Source organism: Protopterus annectens, chromosome 1.part1, assembly GCF_019279795.1.
Source record: "Protopterus annectens isolate FY-2018-M chromosome 1.part1, PAN1.0, whole genome shotgun sequence".
Lineage (NCBI taxonomy): Eukaryota > Metazoa > Chordata > Ceratodontiformes > Protopteridae > Protopterus > Protopterus annectens.
In genome coordinates, this window is record NC_056726.1 from 1,630,216,268 (window position 1) to 1,630,240,847 (window position 24,580).

The 24,580-nt window shown below is 43.3% G+C and overlaps 1 protein-coding gene across 1 annotated transcript in view; it reads right to left on the reverse strand.

The window, feature by feature from the left end:
- CDCA8 (cell division cycle associated 8) overlaps positions 1-24,580 on the reverse strand; it is a gene marked incomplete in the record, with an annotated part of 717,361 nt that overhangs the window by 391,244 nt on the left and 301,537 nt on the right. The window contains 1 exon segment of the mRNA XM_044083643.1: positions 8,527-8,609. Coding sequence (XP_043939578.1) covers positions 8,527-8,609 — 83 coding nt within the window.

A 24,580-nucleotide genomic window follows, 5' to 3' on the forward strand; every position in this document is an offset into this window, starting at 1 on the left:
CAAACGCCAGATGCTTTAGTAGAATGTCCTTGCTCTCTGCTTGAATAAGGCAGTCGTCCAAGTAGGGATATATTTGAATTCCTTTTTGTCTGCAAAATGCAATTACTGGTGCCAGGCATTTTGTGAAGACCCTGGGCGCAGTAGATAAGCCAAAGGGCAGTGCAGAGAATTGGTGGTGCACTGAGCCAGCTATGAATCTGAGGAATCTTCTGCAAGATTGTCTGATTGAGACAAACAGGTATGCCTCTTTGAGGTCCAAAGTTACGAGCCAAGCCTTCTTGCCCAGCATGGGTAGAAGTTGCTGCAGTGTCAACATTTTGAATTTTGGAATGCTCAGAAAAGTATTTAGAGTAGACAGGTCCAGTATTGGTCTCCAGGCTTTGTCCTTTCTGGGTACCAATTAAAGTCTTGAGTAAAATCCTTGCCCCTGCTCTTGCTGTGGTACTCTTTGAATAGCCCTCATGTCCATGAGGGATGAAATTTGATTTTGTGCCTCTGCTCATGGATTGTGTGGCAGGTCTGGCATACCTTTTGCCCTTGGGAGGGTGTGAAAGTGGAACCTGTAGCCCTGAGAAACAATATTCAGTACCCATTTGTCCTGGGTGATCATGTGCCAATTTTGTAAAAAAAAGTGCTAGTGTTCCCCCTAAGGGTGCTGCCAAAAGGTAAGTGTTTGGCATTGGTAGTGGGAAGTCATTCCTATATGGTTGTAATTTGTCTTCTCTGCCTTTGGAGGCTGAAGCACCCCATTGTTTAGGTCTGTATGAGCCTTGGGGCTGAGATCTGCCTCTAGGGCGTCTGTATCTGCCTCTTTGTGGCCTGTCTGACACTGGAAAGGACCAATTTTTAGAAGGCTAGTTCTTGCTAAATCTGGGTGGCGGAACCTATAAGAAATCCTTTACTGTTTGCATTGATTTCGCTTTATCCTCCATTTTCTTTAACACCTCTTCTGCCTTAACACCAAACAAAGTATCATGCTGTAATGGAGCATCCAATAATTTTGCTTTAACATGATCAGGCAGACGCTGTTCCTTTAACCAAGCATGTCTTCGAATGACGGAGCCTGTAACTGCAGGCCTGCAAGAAGCCTCTAGTGAATGAAAACCACTTTGCAAAGTATGCTTTCCCACTTGTTCAGCTGCATGCAATAAATCCTGCATTTCCTTGTTTTCAGGACATTCAGAGTTTGTCAGCATTTTCTGCTTTAGCAGACATTGGGTATTGCTGATATTTAAGCATGTGAAACTGGCAGTTTAAAGCCCTTACAGCTAAAATAGCAATGGTGTAAACTCCCCCCCCCCCATCTGTCCAGTGCTCTAAAATCCCTATCAGAGGGAATAGTTTTTTTTTGCAGTGGAAGCCTCGACCCCTTTGGGACCCTGAGATATAGTTTCTGGGTCAGCAGCAGGGTTTTTATAAAGAAATTTATGTGAATCTGGAACCCTGTAGTACCTATCTGGCTTAACTGGTGCAGGGGGTAAAGAAACAGGAGACAGACTGGACTCAGAAAATACATCATCTACAATTTCTAGCACAAGAGGAATAGCAAGCGGTCTGTGTTGAGGCAATAAAAGAAAGTCTCTGAGCCTTTTCTTGGATTCTGAATAATCTTGGTTCTCCCAGTGGAAATGCTCCCTCATGGTGTGCAGGGTTTCCCCAAAAGAGTAGTCCTCAGGAGAAGAGGCTAAAGGGATAGATTCTTCAGCATCAGAGTCCTCATAGGGAGGAAAAGAAAATCCCTGTTCTGAAGAGGAATCAGATGAAATAGAAACCTGGTCAGAGGAATCAGTCAGTGTCTTGCCTAGGCCTTTTATCAGGAGTGGGATGGGAACCCCTGATCAAAGTAATTAGATCCTCGGCCATTTTAAGCATCTGTTTTTTAGGCATGGATGACTGTCCAGGAGAATGCTGTACTTGTTTCTTTGTCTTTAAAGGTGTTTTAGACTTTGCCTTGGCTGCTGAAGTGGTCTTGATAGTAAGCTGTGTAGGTCTGAAAACACCCTCAGAAGCCGATGCCGGCTCCGGACCCATCTGAGGAAATAGTTTTCGTAGGCCCAATACCTTGAGTTTCCAGAGGCCTAGCTGTCTCCACGTGGGAGTCGGAGGCAGCCTGTGGCTCTGAGGTAGCAGGTGCCTGGGACTGCGAAAGCACCTCACTGAGAACCGGTGACTGGCCTAGAAGAGGCTACATTGTCGGTTTTGGACCTCAGATGCCTGTCCTTTTCTTTATCCTTGCGCTTTTTATGAATTCCGGTCGTCGGTTGTTCCGACGGCATTATATAGTTAAACCTTCGGCCAAAGTAATCCAAAGCAAAATCAAACAGACGCTTAATAGTGCGTTGGTTAAATCTAGCACAAAACAGACAACTAGCAACGTCGTCGTTGGGGTCTAGCCAAGGAATACAGTAAAAATGAAAATCCTTATGAGGTATTTGCTTCCCACAAGAAATACAAGAACTTTTACTGACATTGGACTGGAGCAAGAAAAAGTTTCCCCAACGGGGTACTTAGCTTTATTGAAGACTTCGGATCTGAAATTCAATTTCGAAAATCTCAGGAGTCGGCCGACCGGCACTTGCGAACTGCTTTTGCTTCAGGCACCGCGCGGCAAGAAAGACTGAAGAAAATGGTGTCGACTGCATCTTATATACCCCTGGCGCACTGACGTCAGGGAAGAGGCGACAGCGACCGACGCCGGACCAGGACTTTGGAATTCAGGCCAACTGCTGGTAGCCTGCCAGCAGGATAACCCAAGTGTAATGACTGCAACAGTGAAACACGAACATCCACTAAAGCAGATCGATAGGTGTAGGGAGCAAGACGGCTCTGATATAGGGAAAAAAAGATTATGTGATTTATTTTCGTTTATGGTGTACCCGACAAGTTAGCACCTTTTGTACAAATGCCAGATGATTCAAAAGTATGTCCTGGCTTTCTGCCGGAATTAGACAATCATCCAGGTATGGGTATATTTGAATATTTATTTGCCTGCAAAATGCAATGACTGGAGCTAGGCACTTTGTGAATACCCTGGGCGCAGTAGATAAGCCAAAGGGCAGTGCAGAGAACTGATATGGCATGTAGCCTGCTTTGAAGCGTAGGTATCTTCTGCAAGATTCCCTGATTGGGATGTGCAGGTAGGATTCTTTTTCCAGTGTTGCCAATCCGGCATCCTTGCTTAGCATAAAAAGTAACTGGTGAAGAGTTAGCATCTTGAATTTTGGAATCACCAGAAAGGTGTTTAATATGGAGAGGTCCAGGATAGTTTTTTTTTCTGGGTACCAGGAAAAGTCTTGAGTAGTAACCTTGTCCCTTTTCCTCTTCTGGTACAGTTTGAATAGCCTTTATGCTTGAGAGAGAGAGTACTTGCTTTTGAGCCTTTGTCCACTGATTTGGGGGTAGATCTGGCCAACCGTTTGGGGTTGGTAATGTGTGGAAGTGAAATATGTATCCTTGGGAAACTATATTTAACACCCATTTGTCCTGGGTAATGAGTTCCCAGTTTTTTGCCTGCACAGCAATCTTTCCCCCTAAAGGAGCAGTCAAGTTGAGAAGTGCTTGGAAGTTTTAAAGTCATTGAGACAGTTTACCATAGGGGGGAGTCTTGCTACTCCCTGATTTGGAAGTGGGAGCCCCCCACTCTTTAGTCCTGTTTGTACCCTGGGACTGAAGCCTGGGTGCTCTGCTAGTTCTGGGTTTGGACTGAGAAGGCCGGGAAGAGGCAGGAAAAGACCAATTCTTAGAGGGCCAATGCCTACTAAATCTTGGAGGTTGTACTTGTAGGAAATCTTTAACAGTTTGCATAGATTTAGCTTTTTCCTCCATCTTTTTAAGTATTACTTCTGCTTTGTTGCCAAACAGGCGGTCCTGATTTAAGGGAGCATTGAGCAATTTAGCTTTAACATGATCTGGCAAAGATTACTCCTTAAGCCAAACATGCCTTCTATGTACAGACCCAGTGACAGCAGCCCTGCAAGATGCCTCTAATGAATCAAAACCACATTGCCAGGTATGCTTTCCCACTTGTTCAGCATAATGCATTAAATCCTGTAACTCTATTTTCAGCACAGTCAGGAATCATCATTTTCTGTTTAAGCAATCCAGTGATACGCTGCTGACACTAAGATATGAAACTGGCAGTTTAAGGCCCTAATGGCCAAGGTTGCAAAAGTGTATCCTTTATTACCCCATCTATCTAGCGCCCTGAAGTCTCTATCAGAGGGGGTAGGATTTTTGGCAGTAGTAGCCTTGATGCCCTTGGGTTCCTGTGAAATGATCTCTGGATCCACAGTAGGATTTTTAAAAAGGAACTTGTGAGAGTCAGGAACCCTGTAATATCTATCAGGTTTTTCTGGGAACAGGAATTAAAGAGTCAGGGGCCAATCTAGATTCAGAAAAGGCATCATCAACATTGTCTAGTACAAGAGGGATAGCTAAAGGCCTGTACTGGGGCAGGAGTAAGAAAACCCTAAGCCTCTTTTTAGAATCAGAGTAATCCTGGCTTTCCCATCGAAAATGCTCCCTAAGAGTATGCAGGGTTTCACCAAAAGAGAAATCCTCTTGGGGGGGGGGGGGGGGGGTGGCATCCTCTGCATCAGAATCCTCATAGGTAGACAAAGGTAAATCCTGGTCATCAGAGGAAACAGAAAATTCAGAATCCTGGTCAGAAGTATCAATAGCAAATTCAGTCCTAGGTCTCTTCGAGGGAGAAGGTTGTCTTCCCCAGATTAAAGTAATAAGGTGTTCAAGCCATTCTTATTATCTGTTTTTAGGCATAGAGGCCTGACCATGCAGTCTGGGTGTCGGTTTTCTAGGCACAGTTTGAGTTTTAAGCCTTGAAGGAAAAGATGGTGTTGGTTTAATATGCAAGTCAATAGGCCTGAATACACCCTCAGAAGCCAGTGCCTGCACAGCTGCTCTGGGTCTATCCAAAGTAGAGACATCTGCAAGTTGCACAGTTGAAGCATTTCGTAGCATACCGGACTCTGAATGGGTCTCAGTAGAGGCCTGCGAATCTGAAGTAGCGGGTATCAGGGGCTGCGAAAGCGACTCGCTGAGTACCGGCGAACTGGCGACTGGCGTAGGAGACGCATTGTCCGCAACTTTGGAGCTAGGCAGCCTGTCTCCGTCTTTATCTTTGCGTTTTTTCAGAAAGTCGGTAGTCGGATGGCTTACCGAAGACATTGCAGGATAATTGAACACAGTACCAAAATATTTAGAAGTGTAAATATACCGACGACGAATAGTTTGTTGCTTAAATAAGGCACAACACTGACAGTGAGGTATGTCGTGGTCAGGGCCTAGGCAAGGAATACAGTACAAATGAAAATCTTTGTGAGGTATTTGCTTTCCACAAGAAAAACAATTATTCACTTTTACTGACATTGGTTTAGAGCAAGAAAAAGTTTCCCCAGCGGGGTACTTAGCTTTAGTTGAAGACTTCGGTTCTGAAACTCGAAAACAAAAATTTCAAGAGTCGGCCGACCGGCACTTGTGAACTGCTTCTGCTTCGGGCACCGCACGGCAAGAAAGACTGATGTAATGGTGTCGGCTGCATGCTTTATACCCCTGACTACCTGACGTCATGGAAGATGAAACAGCAACCGACGCAGGACCCAAGACTTTGATAATCAGGCTGACTGAGGGCTACTGCAAGAAGATAACCCAAATGTGATGACTGCAACAGTGAAACACGAAAACCTCTCTGGAGGAAGGATGACTTTTGATAAGTTGAAACAGATTCCTCCTTGGATCTTGGCACGGAGGACCTCCGAGCTTCCCTTTAACGTCTGGTTTACCATTTCTTCTAAAAGCTTTACCTACCCCTTAGATGCTTCCACCTTTTTGTTCTGGCTGGGTTGGCCAGCTCCTTGTGGGGTAGTTTGTATTACATCCAGCATATGAGGAATGAAAAAGCTGTTTGATATAGTACCTAGCAACCTGGGCACTGAGGCCACAAAAACCCAGCACTTTCTCTTTCAGATCCTTGCCTTCTAGCCCTTCAGTTGTCTCATTTAACTTGTCTGGACAGACTCCTGCTACTTCAGCATGCAATTGTGGCAGATAAGGGTCTTGAAGGTAGAGCAGCACACACAGATTTGCTTCACCAATCTGTCAAGTATCTGCCCCTCCTTGTCATTTGGAAGTGCATTAGTGGTAGGAACCACAGTAGTTTCCTTGCTGGAATCCATGAAGCCACTAAAGGATTTTTATACAGGTACAGAAGGTTTCAGTGAACCAGTATGAAAGTTGTCAGGTTTCCCAAGAGAAGAGGGTAAGGAATCCACCTCAAGGGATACATTATCAAAGGCATATTCTAGGGCCTCCATGATTGAACAAATAGCTGAAGACTTAGGGTTGGAGGCAGGTTCAGAAGCTCCCTGCACCCACAGCCTCACATAGGAAGCTCTCCCTCACTCTGTGATGGTGTTCCCCAACTAAGAATTCATTTGGGGGAGATGCAGCGGATAGAATATCTTCTGTGTCAGGAGATTTGTTCTACACAGGCCAGGTCAGATCCCTCTGAATCAGAGATTTCAGAATTCTTGGGTGGGGGGTGGGGTTAGGGTAAAGGACTTTTCTGAAAAGATGGTACTAATTCTTCTTTAGAGACAGTCTGATTCCTGAACATTTCTGTGAAGAAGCTTGAGATGGGGAAGGGAAAGTGGGCTAGTCCACTTTGATGTGGATTGTAATTCCTAGGTTTGAGGTTGGAGACAACCTTAGAGGACTCTGGTCACCTTGATCTGAGGACAGCTGACATTCTCACAGACTAACCAAGAGGGGGTGCTGCCCTCACCAATACTAACTTTGTTCTGGGACATCTGAACCAGAGGCCTACAAGAGAAGTACCTGGACCAACAGACATCAGGATGGATTCAGCTTTAACAGACTAAATTCAGGGACTGCAAAGCTGCCCAATGAAATCCAATGCTTTCTGACTCTGGACTGTCATTTCTCCTCTACTGGGTGCTTTTCAGAGTACTATTTTTTTGGTGGGATGTCAGTGGTAATCCAGCTGATATCAGTCTGAGACAAGATGTCTGAACCAAGTATTCCCAGAGAGACGTCTCTCTGCACTCTACTACCTTCTAGTTAAACATAACATAATGAGGACTATTAAGTGCATCATACTAAGACACTAGACAAAATACACGTCTACTGTTTAAAGAAACACTACAATTATTAACTACTTCAGAATCTGATATTTAGTCCTAATGCACAAAAGCTAAAATAGGCTAAAACAGGCTAGCATAAAAATAGCAAAAATAAAGAGATTTTCCCCAGCAGGCTATTTATCTGAATTCTGAAGGCAGGCAGCTTTAAAGGACTCCAGCACATTGCAAAAAGCTCCTCCTCCCTCCTCCATGCTCCAAGGGGGCTCTTATACATGTATCCATCTGGTTAATTTGTTCTAATTAAGCAGCAGCTTGGAATTCTTGGGTGAGGTGAGAGCCCTACATCCAATTTGCTTCTCTCCAGGAAACATCCAAAAGCACATCCTTTAAGGAGAGTCCGATGATAGGGAGTAGGACAGCTTTCTGGTCCTGAAGAGTGGCATACCGTCCTAATGGCATTGCAACCTCCTGCAACAGCTTCCCTTTTGAGCTCCACTATAGCTGTTGGGAAATGCGTCTTCAGACGCTGACTTCCCCTCTGCTCACTGTGCGACTTGCACAAGGCAGCCATGGCTGGAAATACGTGAGCTTCATGGTCCTGATAGAGGTCATCCATATGATAAGCCAGAGACACCTCCCTCCCCTAGGATTGGTAAGCTGGCAGCACCACTTACTCCCATCGAGCCTTGCCATCTCCTCCAGGCACCTGAGGTTCTAGTGGAATTCAGAACAGGGTGCATGTAGAAACCTCTTTCACACCACTGACTAGGGTTACCACCTGTCCCACTTTGCGAGGGACAGTCTCTTTTTGGGCAGTTGTGTCCTGACCAAAAATATTAAAAATGGCAAATGTCCTGAGATTGTAGGACATAATTATGTCCCATATTTCATGTAATAGTTGCATAAAATAGTTATTTCTGTATGCAAAATACCTAAATGTTACAAGAACCAGAATAAGCAACTAAACTGCTACAAGAATAAGCTTTCATTTAGGCAAAAAAGTAAAGTTCTATCCTTTGTACTGACCGTGGGTATGTGTCGGCCTGTAAAATCTGATGCGTGTCCCAAAAATGTCCCACTTTGGCCATTTGAAAAGGTGGCAACCTTACCACTGACATCCATTAAGGGGGGCACCTGTCCAATCAAGAGGGAAGAAGGGTGAAAAGCTAAGGAAGCTGGGCTGGCAATCAAACCTTCTATGGCAGAAGTTAAAATACTGCTACAGTGAATTATGAGACAAACATCAAAAGGCCTGAGACTTAAAATTAATCACCACTGTGCAATATTTTCAAACAAGAATATCATTGTGACTAACTTCATAAATGGCACGCATTACTGCAACTTGCTTCAAGTGCTTTTGAAAGCTTGTCAAAGTATTTTTAATTCAGAGTGGACATTGCAATCTTACCTCTTAGGAGCATTCACACTTGTTTCCAACAATACTTTAGTTTTCTTTGTGGAAGCAGATAATTTCTTGGAGTTTACTTTAGCCTGAACAAATAGGAGGAAAATAAGCATCTACTTCAATACAGAATATGCTTAAACAATGAAATCTTACACAGAAAGAGCTGAAAACAGTTACCCTGCTTGTACATGGACACCTCGAGGAATGTATTCAAGCAACAGTATCCCCTTGACTAGCTTTCATAAAAGCCTTGATTTGTGCCATTCATTCCAAGAGTCCAACAACCATTTTGAGTTTGCTACCACCCCAGAAAAGCAATAACAGAGCTCAACATTAAGCCTCTGTGAAACGCTTTACACTACTCATCCAGCACACCAAACCACTGCCAAAACTTATATGCATCTCTTTATGAAAAACACCATCATCTTGGAGAATACAGCAGACTATTACAAGAGTTAAGATCATGCTTTGATTTTGCTCAAAGCAGGCTATAACCACAGATTACATGCAACCAGACACACTTTTTCTAAATGTTAATTTTTAAATGGAAAACTGCCTAAGTGGACATCATATGTTTAGATGTCAGTCTACACTGCAAAAATGCAGGCATTTTCTACATGCCAACATAACAGGCAAGTTCTTACCATATCAGATGATCTGCAGTGGGAACACCACTAGAGTTTTCTTCTGATTTCCAGCATCAGAGGCACCTGAACTCTGTTGATGCATGGTGTGTCACTATACAATGCACCACAAAAGCATGCCCATCTCTGAGCTTGATACTTCAACTTCCACAAAATTAACTGAGCACTCTAAGCAAAAAAAAAACAAAAAAACAAATAGGTGACAATGTTCAACAAGCAAACAAGGGTCTTAGGTTGGAAACAGCCACAAGCAGAAAAAAGAAGGTAGGCTCAATAGCAGTCTGGCACACTCCATAAATAGATACGTATCAAAGAAATCAAATTTTCCAGAATTGTGGCTCTGTGTGAAGGTGTGGAAAGAAACAAGTAGCTACAGCACAAGTGTCTACAACGGAGATCTCCTTGAATCAAGCACTACAAACAACAACTCTAGGGGAGTGGTCTCTGAATGCAAAGTTTTCCAGTGAAGGTGAGCTACCCGATGCCAAAAGATAATGTTTTACTTACCTCGCTATCTATCCATTTAACCATTCATCCATTGTTGAGGCTGTTGACAATCAACTTGAAAACAGCTTGCTTGACAAAAGTGAAACCTTCTCTCCTATAAACTTGTGTATACTTACCATAAATATGGATGTTCAAGTGTATTCATCATTGCAGTCTTAACTTCTGGGATTTCCCACCATGGAAGCCCTTGGCTGGCCTGACTACCAGAGAATAGTTTCCCTCTCTTTGGAGTCTGGCAGACACCCTATCAGATGTCACTAAGCTTGGCTATAAGAGTAGTCAGCTGGCACTACGATCTCAGTACTTTACTTGCCCCTAAACGTAGGAGTGTCCTAGATTGTCCATGAGGTCAAGGTTTTGGGACCCTGTAATTCAGGAAGGAGAAGAAAAGATGGCTAACCTGACTGAGAAGGAAAACGTCTCAGCCTAGACAGCTGGCTAGAGGGAAAGAAGGGAGGGGAAAGTATACTGCAACAGTGAATACACTCAAACATCTACATTTATGGTAACTATACATAACTGTACCAAGTTAGACTTTCACTGCTGCAGTCCTAACTTGTGGGATGATTTAAGGAGAGGCAAGGATGCCCTGCAAGATGCCAGTGGCAAATTCTGCCCTAGACTTGAAGAAGGCAGAAATATAGTAATGTTTGCTCAAGGTAGGCACTGAAGACCAAGGTGCTGCCTCTAAAATGTCCCTAGTGGGCACCCCTTGAAGAAATGCAGTACAGGTAGCTGTAGCCCTGGTGGAATGCGTCCTTACAGCATCAGGGGGTTGCTTACCATGATAGCTGTAAGAAGATGAGGTGGAAGACGGTTTGCTTGGAGACTGATTTCCCCTCAGAGCTACTGGCAAGCACTACAGTTGGTCTGATTTCCTGATCGCAGTTGCCCATGTACATCCAAAGAATGAAGGATCCCTTTTCCCCTTTGTTCTGGGGGATGGGAAAGAAGGTAGTCAAATGTATTGATCGATTCAATCAGGCATCTGTTACCACCTTGGGCATAAAGGAAGGGGTAGTTTCGAGTGAGAGACTGAGTGGAAGATGAAGGTACACACACACACACACACACACACACACACACACACACACACACACACACACACACACACACACACACACACACACACACACACACACACACACACACACACACACACACACACACCTGAAGCTCAAACTCTTCTGGCTGAGATGTTGTCTAGTAAGGATAGTCTTCAGAATTTTAACTCACTAGAAGCAGCTGGTTCAAAGGGTGGAACAGAGTTTCTCCAACACAAAATTGATGTCTCAGGGTGGAATTGGAGACTTTCTAGGAGGTTAACAACCCCTCTCAAACTGTTTCAAAAGTGAGTGTGAAAAGAGGAGGCTGAGAAGGCAGGTAGGCGGAGATAACTGAAGCATGGATTTTTATGGAGGAGTAAGAGCACCCTTAAGGCTGGCCAAATAAAAGAGAATGAGGGTTTTGTGCTTTTTGTCTGCACCAAAGGGTGAATCTTTTCCATTTGGCAGATTAAGATTTCCTTGTGATAGGTCTCCTGGCCTCTTTTAGAATATCCAACACCTGCTTACCAAGGAGAGATTCCTTCCATGAAATTAACTTATCATCTATGCTGACAATTTGAGTGTCTGCAGGTTTGAGTGTACAGTCTTGCCCTGTATGTGTTAATAGGTCCATTCTCTGTGGCAGCTGCCATAGTTCTGGGCTGGTCAGGCTGATTAGCAGAGGCTACCAGTGCTGTCTGCCCAGTCTGTGGCTATTAATATTACCCTTGGCCCCTCTTCTTTTATCTTTACAAATGCCCTAGGGAGCAATGGTATTAGAGGGAAAACACAGAGGAAAAGGCCTGTCCAAATGAAAGGGAAAGCATCTGTCCTCCAGGCTAACTTCATTTTGCCCGTGGAGCAAAGCTTTCTCAGGTGAGCATTCTCTTTGGTGGCACAAAGGTCCATCAACGGCACACCACATTTTTTGGCTATGCTGAGAAATGTTTCCCCGATTCATTTAAAACTTGTGGGGTCTGACAGGCTTTTTCTGAGATGATTTGCTACTTGTATACACCCAGCAAGCACTGTGCCATAAGGTGCAACCCGAGGGAGTGAGCTGCTTCCCAAGCTTTCATTGCTAGGTGGCAAAGCGGATTAAAGTAACCCCTCCCTGTTTATGTACCACATAACCATGGTGCTGTCTTCACTACTAGTACACCTGGGCTTCCATTCCTTTGGAAAGCTATTCTGGCCTTTTTGGACTGCCATAAGTTCTTTTAGATTTTTGTGTTTGCATCTGAACTTGGAGTCCAATTTTCTTTGAGTCTGGAGGCAGCTGAAAGGGGCTCCCCAAGCAATTTCTGATGCATCAGATTTTCCTGCTAATTCTAAAAGGAGACCCGGATGGAGGGAGCATGCCTGAGCCCACCAGGTGAATTCCTTCCAGAGACAAGGGATCAGCTTCATCTTTGCTGTGAGATGCTGTGAATGCTGGGACCACACAATTTTGAAGTATCACTGAAATTTCCTCATATGTAATCTGGCCAGGGGAATCATGAGGATGCAAGAGGCCATGTAACTCAGGGTCCTCAGATATTACCTGGCTTTGAGGTAATTACTGACCATTACTTGTTTGAAGTATAGGATCAGGAAAGAAACTGTCTGGAAGTAGAGACACCTTCTGGAGGGCTGAATCCTGTAGGGCCCCCAGGAACACAATCCCGGATTTGGGGTTTATCAGATTTCTGCGCATGGATGGTGAACCCCATGGAGGTTAAAAGGTTTTTGATGAAAAGTAGGTCAGATTCAAGTTTTTCTGGGTTTGTTGCCTTGATGAGGCAATTATCCAAATAGGGGATTGGGGGGGGGGGGGCAGGAATGAGGATAGGGAGTACCATGGCTGAGTCATTTTTTCTCTGTGCTAGGAGGTCTGTGGGTGTGGTGTGAGCACCCTTGCCTAATGGGGTCTGAATGCCATTGTTTAGGCCATTGGTGCCGTCTTTGGCTCATTTTCCTACAGGGCTTTCTTACCTAGACTTTGGGTAGGAAAGAAAGGACCCATACTTGGTGGGGTAGTTTCTGCTGAAGCGAGGAGGATGGACTTGAAGTCCTTAGCAGTCTGCATGGATTTGGCCTAGTCTTCCATTTTCTTGTGTACAGCTTCAGCCTTGGGACCAAAGAAAAATTCTTTATCCAAAGGGGCATCTAGGAAGCTGGATTTGACATGGTCTGGGAGGGACGGGACTACTCTCTCGGCCAGGCATGTCTTATGACAGTACCTGTAGTTGCAGCCCTACTGGAAGTTTCCATAGCAATGTAGCCACAGTACAGGGAGCGTTTGGCTACTTGAGAGCAGGAATAATTTCTTAGAGATAGCAGATGTGTAAACTTTTTTTTTAAAAATCTATCCAAGGCTCTACTTTCCTTGTCAGTAGGCAAGGTGATTTTGGACAAGCTAGCTTTGGCTCTGTTAAGGCCTGGGGTCATAAAATCAGGGTTGGCCACAAGGTTTTTGCATTTGTGTGAATCCAAAACCCTATTAAACTTGTCTGGCTTTCTAGTGGCAGGAGCCAGGGAGTCTGGTTTTAAGCAGGAGTCCTGGAATGGTTTTAAGCAGGAGTCCTGGAATGTATCTATCACCACTAAGACAGGAGGAATGTCAAGGAGTTTGTGTTCAGGGAGGTTAAGAAATTCCTTAATTGTTTTCTTAGATTGTTGGTAGTCTTGTGCTTTCCACTTGAAGGGTTTCCTCAAGGTGTGAAGAGTTTCCTCAAAGGAAATATCCTCAGAAGGGAAGGCCAATGCAAGATTCTCCTCAGAGTCTGAATCCCCAGAGACGACCATGGAAGCACCCACTTCAAAAGGTTGGATTCCTCAAGGTCAAAGCCCTCATCTGAATCAAAGGAATAAAGGAGATCTTCTGGAGGGTTACCTCTCTTTTTTTACCTTGAGAAACTCGGGGGATTCTTTTAAGGAAGCAAAGCAATTTTAGTGACACGAAGATAGATTTGATTTGCTGCCTAATTAATTTGATCCTAGGAAATAATGTGTTCTTGTTTGATGGGATTTATTATTGGCAGGGTGTTGCCATGGGCACACCCTGCGCGAATAGTTAGGTGAATTTAGCAATGTCCCATTGGGAGGATACTTATGTTCTAAAAGGCAATATTATACTCCCAATATACAAAGTTTTTCAAGAAATTTGTGGATGAGATCTTCTTGTTATGGACAGGGCAGGAAGAAGACATCCCAAGGTTTATTGATTTACATAGCACAACTTTTTTACGATTTACCTTCAAGAGTTCTAGGTTTGTGATGGATTTTCTAGATGTAGAAGTATACAGAATGGAAGATAATACTATTAGTACCAGATTATATAAGAAAGCCTGTCATACCAACACGAGAAGAGATGGCATGCATCCTTCGAGGATTTTTAAGAATGTGTTAAAAGGTCAGGGCATAAGGATGTCCAGACTAAATAGTAAAGATAGCATGTCTGAATCAAATTTAAATGTTTTAGCGCAAGAGTTTAAAGACAGGGAATATAAGAAATTGGAAATAAAGAATATGGTCAGAGATGTGAAAGTACTTATAGGGGGACCAGCACAACTATTTTTCCAACAATGATTATGTTTCTGGTAATCTGGAATTCGACAGAAGCAGTGAATACCCCCAAGGGTAAATTTTGTGATGCATTATACCAATAATGTAGATGTTTTCTGTAATATAATTAAGAAGAATTGGCCTGTCCTGTTATCGGATCTAAAATTGGTAGTATTGTAGCAGAACATCCACATTTTATTTTCAAAAACATGAAATCACTAAAGAGATTGTTATACTATGGAAATGGACATAATGCAAGACAACAGGGACATAAGGGGACAGTGCCATGTGGCAAATGCAATTTTTGCCCATTCATAGACAAGAATGCGTCTTGTAGACATCCTACGACTAATCATGTGTTTGATTTAAGGCCAGAGCAGATTGTTCTACTTCGAATGTAGTTTACTTAGCATGCCGTAAAGCCTGTTCATATTTTTATACAGGAAAATAAAACAGGATGTTAAAGAAAAGGATTAGAGAGCATATTTTAGCAATAAGGAAGAAGGATTTAAGGAATGCTCTGGCTAAACATACACAAGATGAAGGGGATTCACTTATGTATAAATTCAGGGTATTGGAGTATTTAAATTTTAGTAAACATCTTGGAGATATCAAGAACATGACTGAACAACGAGAAACAGAATGGATAATTAGATTTCAGGCTGACAGACATCCAGGGTTAAATGGCAGAGTCCCTTTAAAACCATTCCTTAAAGCTCGTAATTTATTTAAATAAAGTTAACACCTGTTAGTCATGTGATGTGCCCTATCTTTGTTGTATGGATATACAAGGGTTTTAACTATTGTTGTTTTTATTGGTCTGAAGAAATGCTCAGTTCGTCATGAAAGCTCTCACCAGATGAATTAAAGAACTTTTTATTTTTCACTTTTGCTGTCGTGGCTGGTCCTTTTGGAAGGATACTTTTGCTGCTTTGTGTTTTGTTGTTCATAGGACCTTTCCACAGTGGAATACTTTTTTTGCTGTTCAAACATAAGAAATACCTGTTCTAAGGGTCTAAACCTCATCTGAGACAGAAACACGACATGGAGGAACAGGTATGAGTCTCAAAGGTTACTCTTTCTCTGGAACAGGCTTCCCATCCATATCAAGTAGAGGTCATCCTTAACCATATTTAAATGCAACTTGGGCTAATAGAAAATCACAAACCTACCCATAGTTTGGCATTTATGTCCCTAATGGACAAGGGCAGCCTGTGAATGCTTAGTATGTACAATCATATTGTAACCATAAAAATTCCTTGAGGTATTGACAGGTCAACATTTTGGTAAATTTGGGGTAGGCTAATCTAGGCTTAAAACAGATTTCTGGCTAATAGCCTAGTAGCCACTTATGAACTTGTTGGAATGTTCCTATTTCCGAGATATTTTCCCCCCTTTAAAAGAGCCCTCTTGCCATTTTATTTTATGTTTTCCTGCAGTTTGCTAGTGCCGTTTATTTTGCTTTTGATAAAAGGATCGGGAATTAGAAATAAAACTTAAACTTGGAGAAGGAAGGCTGAAAATCAGAGTAATCCATTCAATCAAGTGTCCTCCATCATATATTTCAGGATCTTAACATGGCCCATATACAACCTCTCCATCAAGGGGGGAGCTCAAGCTTTTACATATTCAGTGAAACTTTGAAAATGTAACCATGCAAACCTTTTCCTAGCTACTGCTCGGAAACAGGCATCGGCTGAGTTATAAGAACTCTTCAAAGAATGTTTGGTTACTTGAGAAAAGCAATAAGAGCATTTAGAGAAAATTCATCTTTCAATGAAGGAAAAGTAGCAGTTATGTCTTTCATTCTCAAAAGCAAGAAAAAACTTTAATGTGTGAACTGACAATTAAGAATTCTGATATTATGAGCAGCAGCAGAATACCATTAGCATTTACTAAATAATTAGCTGCAGAAGGATTTGACAAGGAGATTACTACAGGGTCAGATCCAGGAATAGAAAATAAGTATTTGTTAGACTGAGGAACATTATACATTCTGTCAGCCTTCTTAACAGCTGCAGGCTGTAATAAAGACATCCAAGAAACCTGGTAGAAAAGAAGCAACAGCAGTAGATTGAGGAAATTCCAGTAATAATTATTAAAAAAAATATGAATGTAATTTTGTTCCCAGTGAAAATATTGATTCATTTTAGATATGGTTTCAGAGAAAGCAAATTCTTCATAGGGGAAATAGTACAGTTGTGTACACTTACCATAAATGTAGATGTTCGAGTGTATTCACTGTTGCAGTCATTACATTAGGGTAATCCTGCTGGCAGGTTGTCCTCAGCCAGCCTGAATTCCAAAGTCTTGGGTCCTGTGTCGGCTGCTGTCGCCCCTTCCCTGACGTCAGGTCGTCAGGGGTATAAGAAGCAACCAACGCCATTTTCTTCAGTTTTTCTTGCCCCAGACGTCAGGTGCCCCCAAAAAGGGTAGCAAAACTTTATATATATTCAGAAATACAACAATATAATTTTTACCTTCATCTATAAGCAAATACACCACATAGGTAGTATAAATCAGAGAAGGAAGGATAAGATCCAAAAGAAAAAAGGGGGAAGGCGGGTGGGTAACTTGGACTGCAACAGTGAATACACTCTAACATATACATTTATGGTAAGTGCACACAACTGTACTATGTTCTTCGTGTTTCACTGTTGCAATCATTACATTTGGGTAGAGTCCCAAAGCTATGGCTGGGAGGCTGGAACTAGACAGCAGTAGGAGCGGCTATGAGGCCCTGCAGAACTGCAGTGGCAAAGCCTGCCCTGGATTTAGAGTAGAGTGGCAGATGATAATGCTTTGTAAAGGTGTGCACTGAACTCCAAGTAGCCGTCTCTAAAATGTCTCTGGTTGGTACTCCCCTGAGAAAGGCTGCTGAGGTGGTTGCAGCTCTGGTGGAATGAGGCCTAATGCCCTTTAGGCACTGGCTTGCCATGGTGTAAGTAGCAGAAACGAATGCAGTGGCCTAACCACTTAGAAATAGTCAGCTTTGAGATAGGTTTCCCTTGTGATCCTGATCCTGCAGCATATGCCACTAGTAATTACTCTGTCTTCCTGAAAGCTTTGATTCTGTCCAAGAAAAATCTAAGCTGTCTGTGTACGTCCAAAGAATGCAGAATTCTCTCCCCCTTATGTGGATTTGGGTAAAAGGTTGGCAGATGGATGACTTGGTTAAGAGCCACACTGGGCACTACTTTAGGCATAAATGTTGGGTTTGTCCTCAGGGAGACCCTGTCCGGATGAAAAATGATGAAAGGTTCCACAACCATGAGCGCCTGTAGCTCTGAAACTCGTCTTGCAGAAGTAATTGCTAAGAGCAGAGCGGTTTTCCAAGATAAAAACTTCATATCAGCTGTAGCAGCTGGCTCAAAAGGAGGCAGGGTGAGCTTTTCCAAGACATAGTTGAGGTCCCATTCAGGTATTGGTAGTTTTCATGGGGGCCTTAAATTTTTGGCTCCTCTGAGGTACTGCCTTAATAAAGGGTGAGAAAAAAGTGGTGGCTCTAATGGCAGAGGCATGAATTTTAATTGATGAAAAAGATAGGCCTTTGTCCAGCATCTCAGATAAGTATTGCAAAATCTGAGGAATATTTGGTACCTCTGTATCAATTCCAGAATCTCTCCCATTTTTCAGCATAAGACTTTTTAATACTAGGCCTTCTGGCTTCCAGAATGACATCCATCACAGCTTTACTGAGAGGTGTTTTTGTAGGACTACATTATCTGCCATGCTGCCAAGTTTAATGTCCTGAGTTGACTGTGCATGATCTGATTGTTTTGCTGGGACAGTAGTCGAGGTATTTGAGGTAAGGCCCAAGCCGGGTATAGAGATAAGATCCTTAGTATTGGATACCAGTACTGGCGTGGCCAGTCTGGGGCAATCAGTATCATCTTTGGCTTCTCCTGTCTGACCTTTAAGAGCACCTTGGGGAGGAAAGGCAGTGGAGGAAAGGCATATACTGATCGTTTTTTCCAGCTGAAAGATAGGGCGGCCACTTTCCATGCTTGTCTGTGATAACTCCTCGTGCAGAATCTTTTTAGTTGGTAATTGAGAGGGGAAGCAAATAGATCTATGTTCGGGCATCCCCATTTCCTTGTTATCATGCTGAAGACTTGTGGATCCAGCTTCCACACGTGGGGATCCATGAGGTTTCTGCTTAGTTCGTCTGCCAGAATATTTTCCTTTCCTGGCAGGAATTGTGCCTGCAGATGTACTTGGTAAGTCAAAGCTGTGTCCCACAAGGTCATGGCTAGTCTGCAAAGGGGGGTAAGAATGTGTGCCCCCCTGCTTGCTTATATACCACATGACCGGGGTGTTGTCTGTCTTTATCAGTAGTTGTCCCGGATGAAGTAGGTCCTTGAAGGCTGTCAGGGCATTTTGAACGGCTAACATATCTTTTTGATTGATATGAAGATGCATTTGGTTTGAGGACAATGTGCCGTGAATGCCTCTTCCTGCCATGTGGGCTCCCCCAGGCATAATCTGATGCATCCGTTGTTAGTGTCTGCCTGGCTGGAGATAATGTGAATGGCTGTCCCTTGTTCTGGTGACAAGCCTTTGCCCACCATCGAAACTCCTGTTGCAGGCAGGGAATGAGAGTAATGACTGTTTCCAGGCTGTGGCAATGTTGAGTCCAAACACTTTTTAGGTACCATTGAAGTTTCCTCATATGCAGTCTTGCATATGGAATTAGTAGGATGCAGGATGCCATGAAGCCCAAAGCCTGCAGAATTTTTCTTGCAGATAACTGGGCCTTTTGTTGCTAACATTTTTAAATAAGTAGTCAGTTGCCTTTGTTTGTCTGGCGTGTGATAAGCCATCTGGGCAGTTGTATTCAAGCTTGCACCCAGGAACGTTATCTCTTGTGAGGGTACTAGTTTTGATTTCTTTTTGTTGACTGTGTACCCTAGGCATGTTAGAAGTCTTTTCACAAACGCCAGATGTTGAAGAAGAATGTCCTTGTTCTCTGCTTGAATGAGACAGTCGTCCAAGTAAGGATATATTTGTATTCCTCTGTGTGCAAAATGCAATTACTGGTGCCAGGCACTTTGTAGAGACCCTGGGCGCAGTAGATAAGCCAAAGGGCAGTGCAGAGAATTGATAATGCATTGAACCAGCCTTGAATCTTTGGTATCGTCTGCATGATTGTCTGATTGGAACATGCAGGTATGCCTCTTTTAGGTCTAAAGTCACAAGCCAAGCATTCTTGCCCAGCATAGGCAGAAGCTGCTGCAAGGTCAATATTTTCAATTTTGGAATATCCAGGAAAGTGTTCAGAATAGATAGGTCCAGTATAGGCCTCCAGGCCTTGTCCTTTCTGGGTACCAAGAACAGTCTTGAGTAAAATCCTTGTCCCTGCTCTTGGTCTGGTACTTGTTGAATGGCCCCCATGTCCATGAGGGATGAGACTTGTTTTTGTGCCTCTGCCCATTGATTTTTTGGCAGATCTGGCCAGCAGTTTGCCTTTGGCATAGTATGGAAATGGAACGTGTATCCTTGTGACACTATGTTTAGAACCCACTTGTCCTGGGTTATGGTGTGCCAATTTTGAGCAAAAAGTGCTAATTTTCCCCCTAAGGGTGCTGCCAGAAGATAAGTGCTTGGTACAGGCAGGGGGAAGTCATTGGGACTGCTTTCTGTATATTTGTGATCAATCTTCTCCAGCTTTGGAGGTGGAAGCACCCCATTGCTTGGGCCTATAAGAACCTTGCGCCTGGGATCTGCTCCTAGGGCATTTGGATCTGCCCCTTTGAGGTCTGTCTGACACAGGAAAGGACCAATTTTTTGTAGGCCAGTGTCTACTAAACCTAGGTGGCTGTACTTGTAAAAATTCTTTGACAGTTTCATAGATTTAGCTTTGTCCTCCATTTTCTTTAACACCTCTTCTGCCTTAACACCAAACAAAGTATCATGCTGTAAAGGAGCATCTAGTAATTTAACTTTAACATGATCAGGCAGATTTAGTTCCTTTAACCAAGCATGCCTCCTAATTACAGAACCCGTAACTGCGGCCCTGCAGGAGGCCTCCAAAGAATCAAAACCACATTGCAAAGTATGTTTTCCAACTTGTTCTGCTGCATACAATAAATCCTGCATTTCCTTGTTTTCTGCACATTCAGAATTTAACAACATTTTCTGTTTAAGCAATCCCATGACATGTTGCTGATACTTAAGCATATGAAATTGACAGTTTAAGGTCCTTATAGCCAAAGTTGCAGATGTGTAAACCTTTTTTCCCCATCTATCCAGTGCCCTTGAATCTCTGTCAGAGGGAGTTGGATTTTTTGCAGTGGAAGCCTTTACTCCCTTTGGACCCTGCAAAATAGTTTCCGAGTCAGCAGCAGGGATTTTAAAAAGAAATTTGTGCGAGTCAGGAACCCTGTACTATCTGTCAGGCTTAACAGGAGCTGGGGGTAAGGAGTCAGGGGTCAGACTAGACTCTGAAAACACATCATCTACAATGTCTAACACAGGTGGAATTAGCTAGAGGCCTGTGCTGAGGTAGTAAAAGAAAATCCATGAGCCTCTTTTTAGATTCTGAAAAATCTTGGCTCTCCAATGGAAATGCTCCCTCATGGTATGCAAGGTTCCCCCAAAGGAACAGTCCTCAGGAGGAGATGCTGAAGGAATAGATTCTTCAGCATCACAATCCTCAAGGGGGGAAGAGAATATTCCTGATCAGAAGAGGAATCAGAAGAAATAGAAACCTGATCTGAAGATTCATAGGCAGCGTCTTGCCTAGGCCTCTTATCAGGAGGGGGATGGGAACCCCTGATCAAGGTAATCAAGTCTTCGGCCATTTTGAGCATATGTTTTTTGGGCATAGAGGCCTGTCCACGTGGCTCTCGAGTTTGTTTCCTTGCTTTAGAAGGTGCTTTAGTCTGTCTTTGATGCTGAAGTCGGTTTAATGTAAAGATGTTTAGGTCTGAATACACCCTTAGAAGCCAGTACCTGCTCAGCGGCTCCGGACCCATTTGAGGGATTAGCGTCCGAGGCTCCAATACCTTGAGCATCCAGCGGCATGGCCGACTCCACATGGGATTCGGTAGCGGGCTGCGACTCTAAAGAAGCGGGCGTCAGGGGCTGCAAAAGCTCCTCACTGATTACCGGCGACTGGCTTAGGAGAAGCTCCGTCATGGTTTTGGGCCACAGTTGTTTTTCTTTGCGTTTTTTGTAAACTCCGGTAGTCAGATGGCTATCCGACGACATTTCAGGATAATTAAACCAGCTTCCAAAAAAGTTTAAAGCAAAATCATACCGACACTTAATAGTGCGTTGGTTAAATCTAGCACAAAACCGACAACCAGTAACGTTGTGATCAGGGCCTAGGCAAGGAACACAGTTAAGAATGAAAATCCTTATGAGGTATTTGCTTTCCACAAGAAATACAATTATTAACTTTTTCTGACATCGGTCTAGAACAAGAAAAAAGTTTCCCCAACAGGGTACTTAGCTTTATTGAAGACTTCAGATCTGAAACTCAAACACGAAAATCTCAGGAGTCGGCCGTCCGGCACTTGCAAACTGCTTCTGCTTCGGGCACCGTGCGGCAAGAAAGACTGAAGAAAATGGCGTCTGCTGCTTCTTTTATACCCCTGACGACCTGATGTCAGGGAAGGGGTGATAGCAGCTGACGCAGGATTCAAGACTTTGGAATTCAGGCCAGCTGAGGGCAACCTGCCAGTAGGATTACCCTAATGTAATGACTGCAACAGTGAAACACGAAGAACATCAAAAGTAACACTCTCCTCAGAATCAGTTGCCTGAGAAGTAATACAGTTTGTTCCCTCAAATTTCATTTCATGTTCATCACAATGGGAATCTTCAGGAAAAAAAAAATTTATAAAAATAATTTATTCTTCTCTTACCTACAGACCTAGAATTGTAAGGGTAAACAGCCCAAACTAAGTCCAATAAGTCTTCCCTCTCTAGGTTAACATACAACATTTAACTTTCTGCTTTGTTTACAAGGAATATCCATTGAAGCAGCCATCTCATGTCAGGAAATCACCCTTGGAAATGGGCATCTTAGTCAGGCCATACAGAGAAGCATTCCCCCTCCTTCCTCAGAGACCAACAAGAGTAGTACTCCTATACCTGCAGAGGATGCATTCAACTATCTGTCAGAAAAAACAAGGGAAAAGATGAGTGGACTGAGGAACCTGAAATGCCCATTGCAAGGTCACCCATCTGCAGCAGAGGCAAAGGAGCCTTCTGAGCTGGCAAAGGCTATCTAGCAATTTTCTTCTTCTTGTGTCAGGAGGAAGTTAGAAATGAGGAACTGGGGAGTTGTTCCACATTTACGTAGAAAAAGAGAGCATGAAACATGGTAAGCGATGGCAGCAATAGCTGGTAAAAGGCAAGTACCAAAAAAGAACTATTTTTTCAAACATTACACACAGTGACAAGCACAAAGCACACTTGCTCCAGACCCAAAATAATTTATAAAATAAGTTAACACAAAAACAGCAAATAAACAGCACTTCAGCTGAGAGTGCCTTGTGACTGTCCCAAAAACAGTTAAATCTATCAATAACTAAATAGTTCTAGGGTAGTCTCACCCACCCTCACTACCAGAGATCCAAAAAATTCACCTTTCTCAATCACCAGAGTAAAAAGGTAGAGTCTGGTCTTTCTTCCATGAACTCTATAAGTATGGAACAACTGTAATTTAAACAAAAGACTGGAAGGAAAAGTATCTATTATTAACTTCCCTTGCTTTGTGGATGCCTAGCAGAAATACAGAGGACCATTTTCCCCATGTGGCAAATGGGTCCTTCAGGGTGGGGGGGTGAGGCTCACTCATTAATCCTTAGCTCAAGGACAGGAATATAGCTCTGGGTCACGAAATAGTACATTTGTGTACACTTACCATAAATGTAGATGTTAGAGTGTCTTCACTGTTGAAGTCATCACTGCAGGGTTCTTCCTGCTGGCAGGCAGTCCTCGGTCGGCCAGAATCCCAAAGTCTGGGTCCGGCGTCGGCTGTTCAGTCATTCTCCCTGACGTCAGAGCGCTAGGAGTACAAAGCTGCCAGCCGACGCCATGTTCTCCAGGTTTTCTTGCCCCAGATGTCAGGTGCCCAAAAATGAAGGCCAATAGTAAAACAAAAAAGTAACATACAACAAACCCCATACCCTGAAGCAAATACACCTCAGAAGAAGGGTGAAGTAGGAAACTACACTAATGAAAGTATAAGAGGGGACAGGAGGGAGGGTAACCCAGACTGCAACAGTGAAGACACTCAAACATCTACATTTATGGTAAGTGTACACAACTGTACTATGTTCATCGTGTTTCACTGCTGCAGTCATCACTGTAGGGTTGAATCCCAAAGCTGAGATAAAGGGTGGTGGTTATAGAGTAGAAGGGGCGGCTAGAAGGCCCTGCAAGACTGCAGAAGCAAAGCCTGCCCTAGACTTAGAGTAAAGAGGGAGATTATAGTGCTTAGAGAAAGTATGCACTGAACTCCAAGTTGCAGCTTCCAAAATATCTTTGGTAAGTACTCCCCTGAGAAAGGCAGCTGAAGTAGCAGCAGCTCTGGTAGTGTGAGTCCTAATCTTTCCTGGGATTTGCTTTCCATGATGAGAGTAACAAAATCTGATTCCATGAGCAATCCATTTAGAAATGGTCTGTTTTGAAATAGCTTTGCCTTGGGAATTTGTTGCATAAGAAACAAACAGTTGCTCTGTTTTCCTGATATCCTTGGTTCTGTCCAGGTAAAAACGAAGTTGTCTGTGTAGACTCAAGAAATGCAAGATCCTTTCCCCCTTATTTTGTGGATTAGTGAAAAAAGTTGGCAGGTGAATAGTTTGATTTAAAGCCACTTTGGAAACCACTTTAGGTATGAAAGTAGGATTAGTCCTTAAAGACATCCTATCTTGGTGAAAAATAATATAAGGCTCCACAGCCATGAGTGCTTGTAACTCGGAGACTCTCCTAGCTGAAGTCAAAGCCAGCAGGATAGCTGTCTTCCATGATGAATACTTAATACCAGATGTGGCAGCAGGCTCAAAAGGAGGCATAGTGAGTTTTTCCAGAACATAGTTGAGGTCCCAGGCAGGTATGGGTGGTGTCCTAGGGGGCCTTAAATTCTTTGCTCCTCTGAGATATTGTTTCAGAAGTGGATGTGAAAAGATTGGAGGATCTGTATTGTAATGTGCAGAGACAGCTGAGGCATGTATTTTTATGGAGGAGAAGGATAAACCGTTATGAAGCATGTCTGTCAGGTAAAGTAAAATCAGTGAGATATTAGGAATGAGGGGGATCCGAATCCTGAGCATGCATCCAGGTGCAAAATCTCTTCCATTT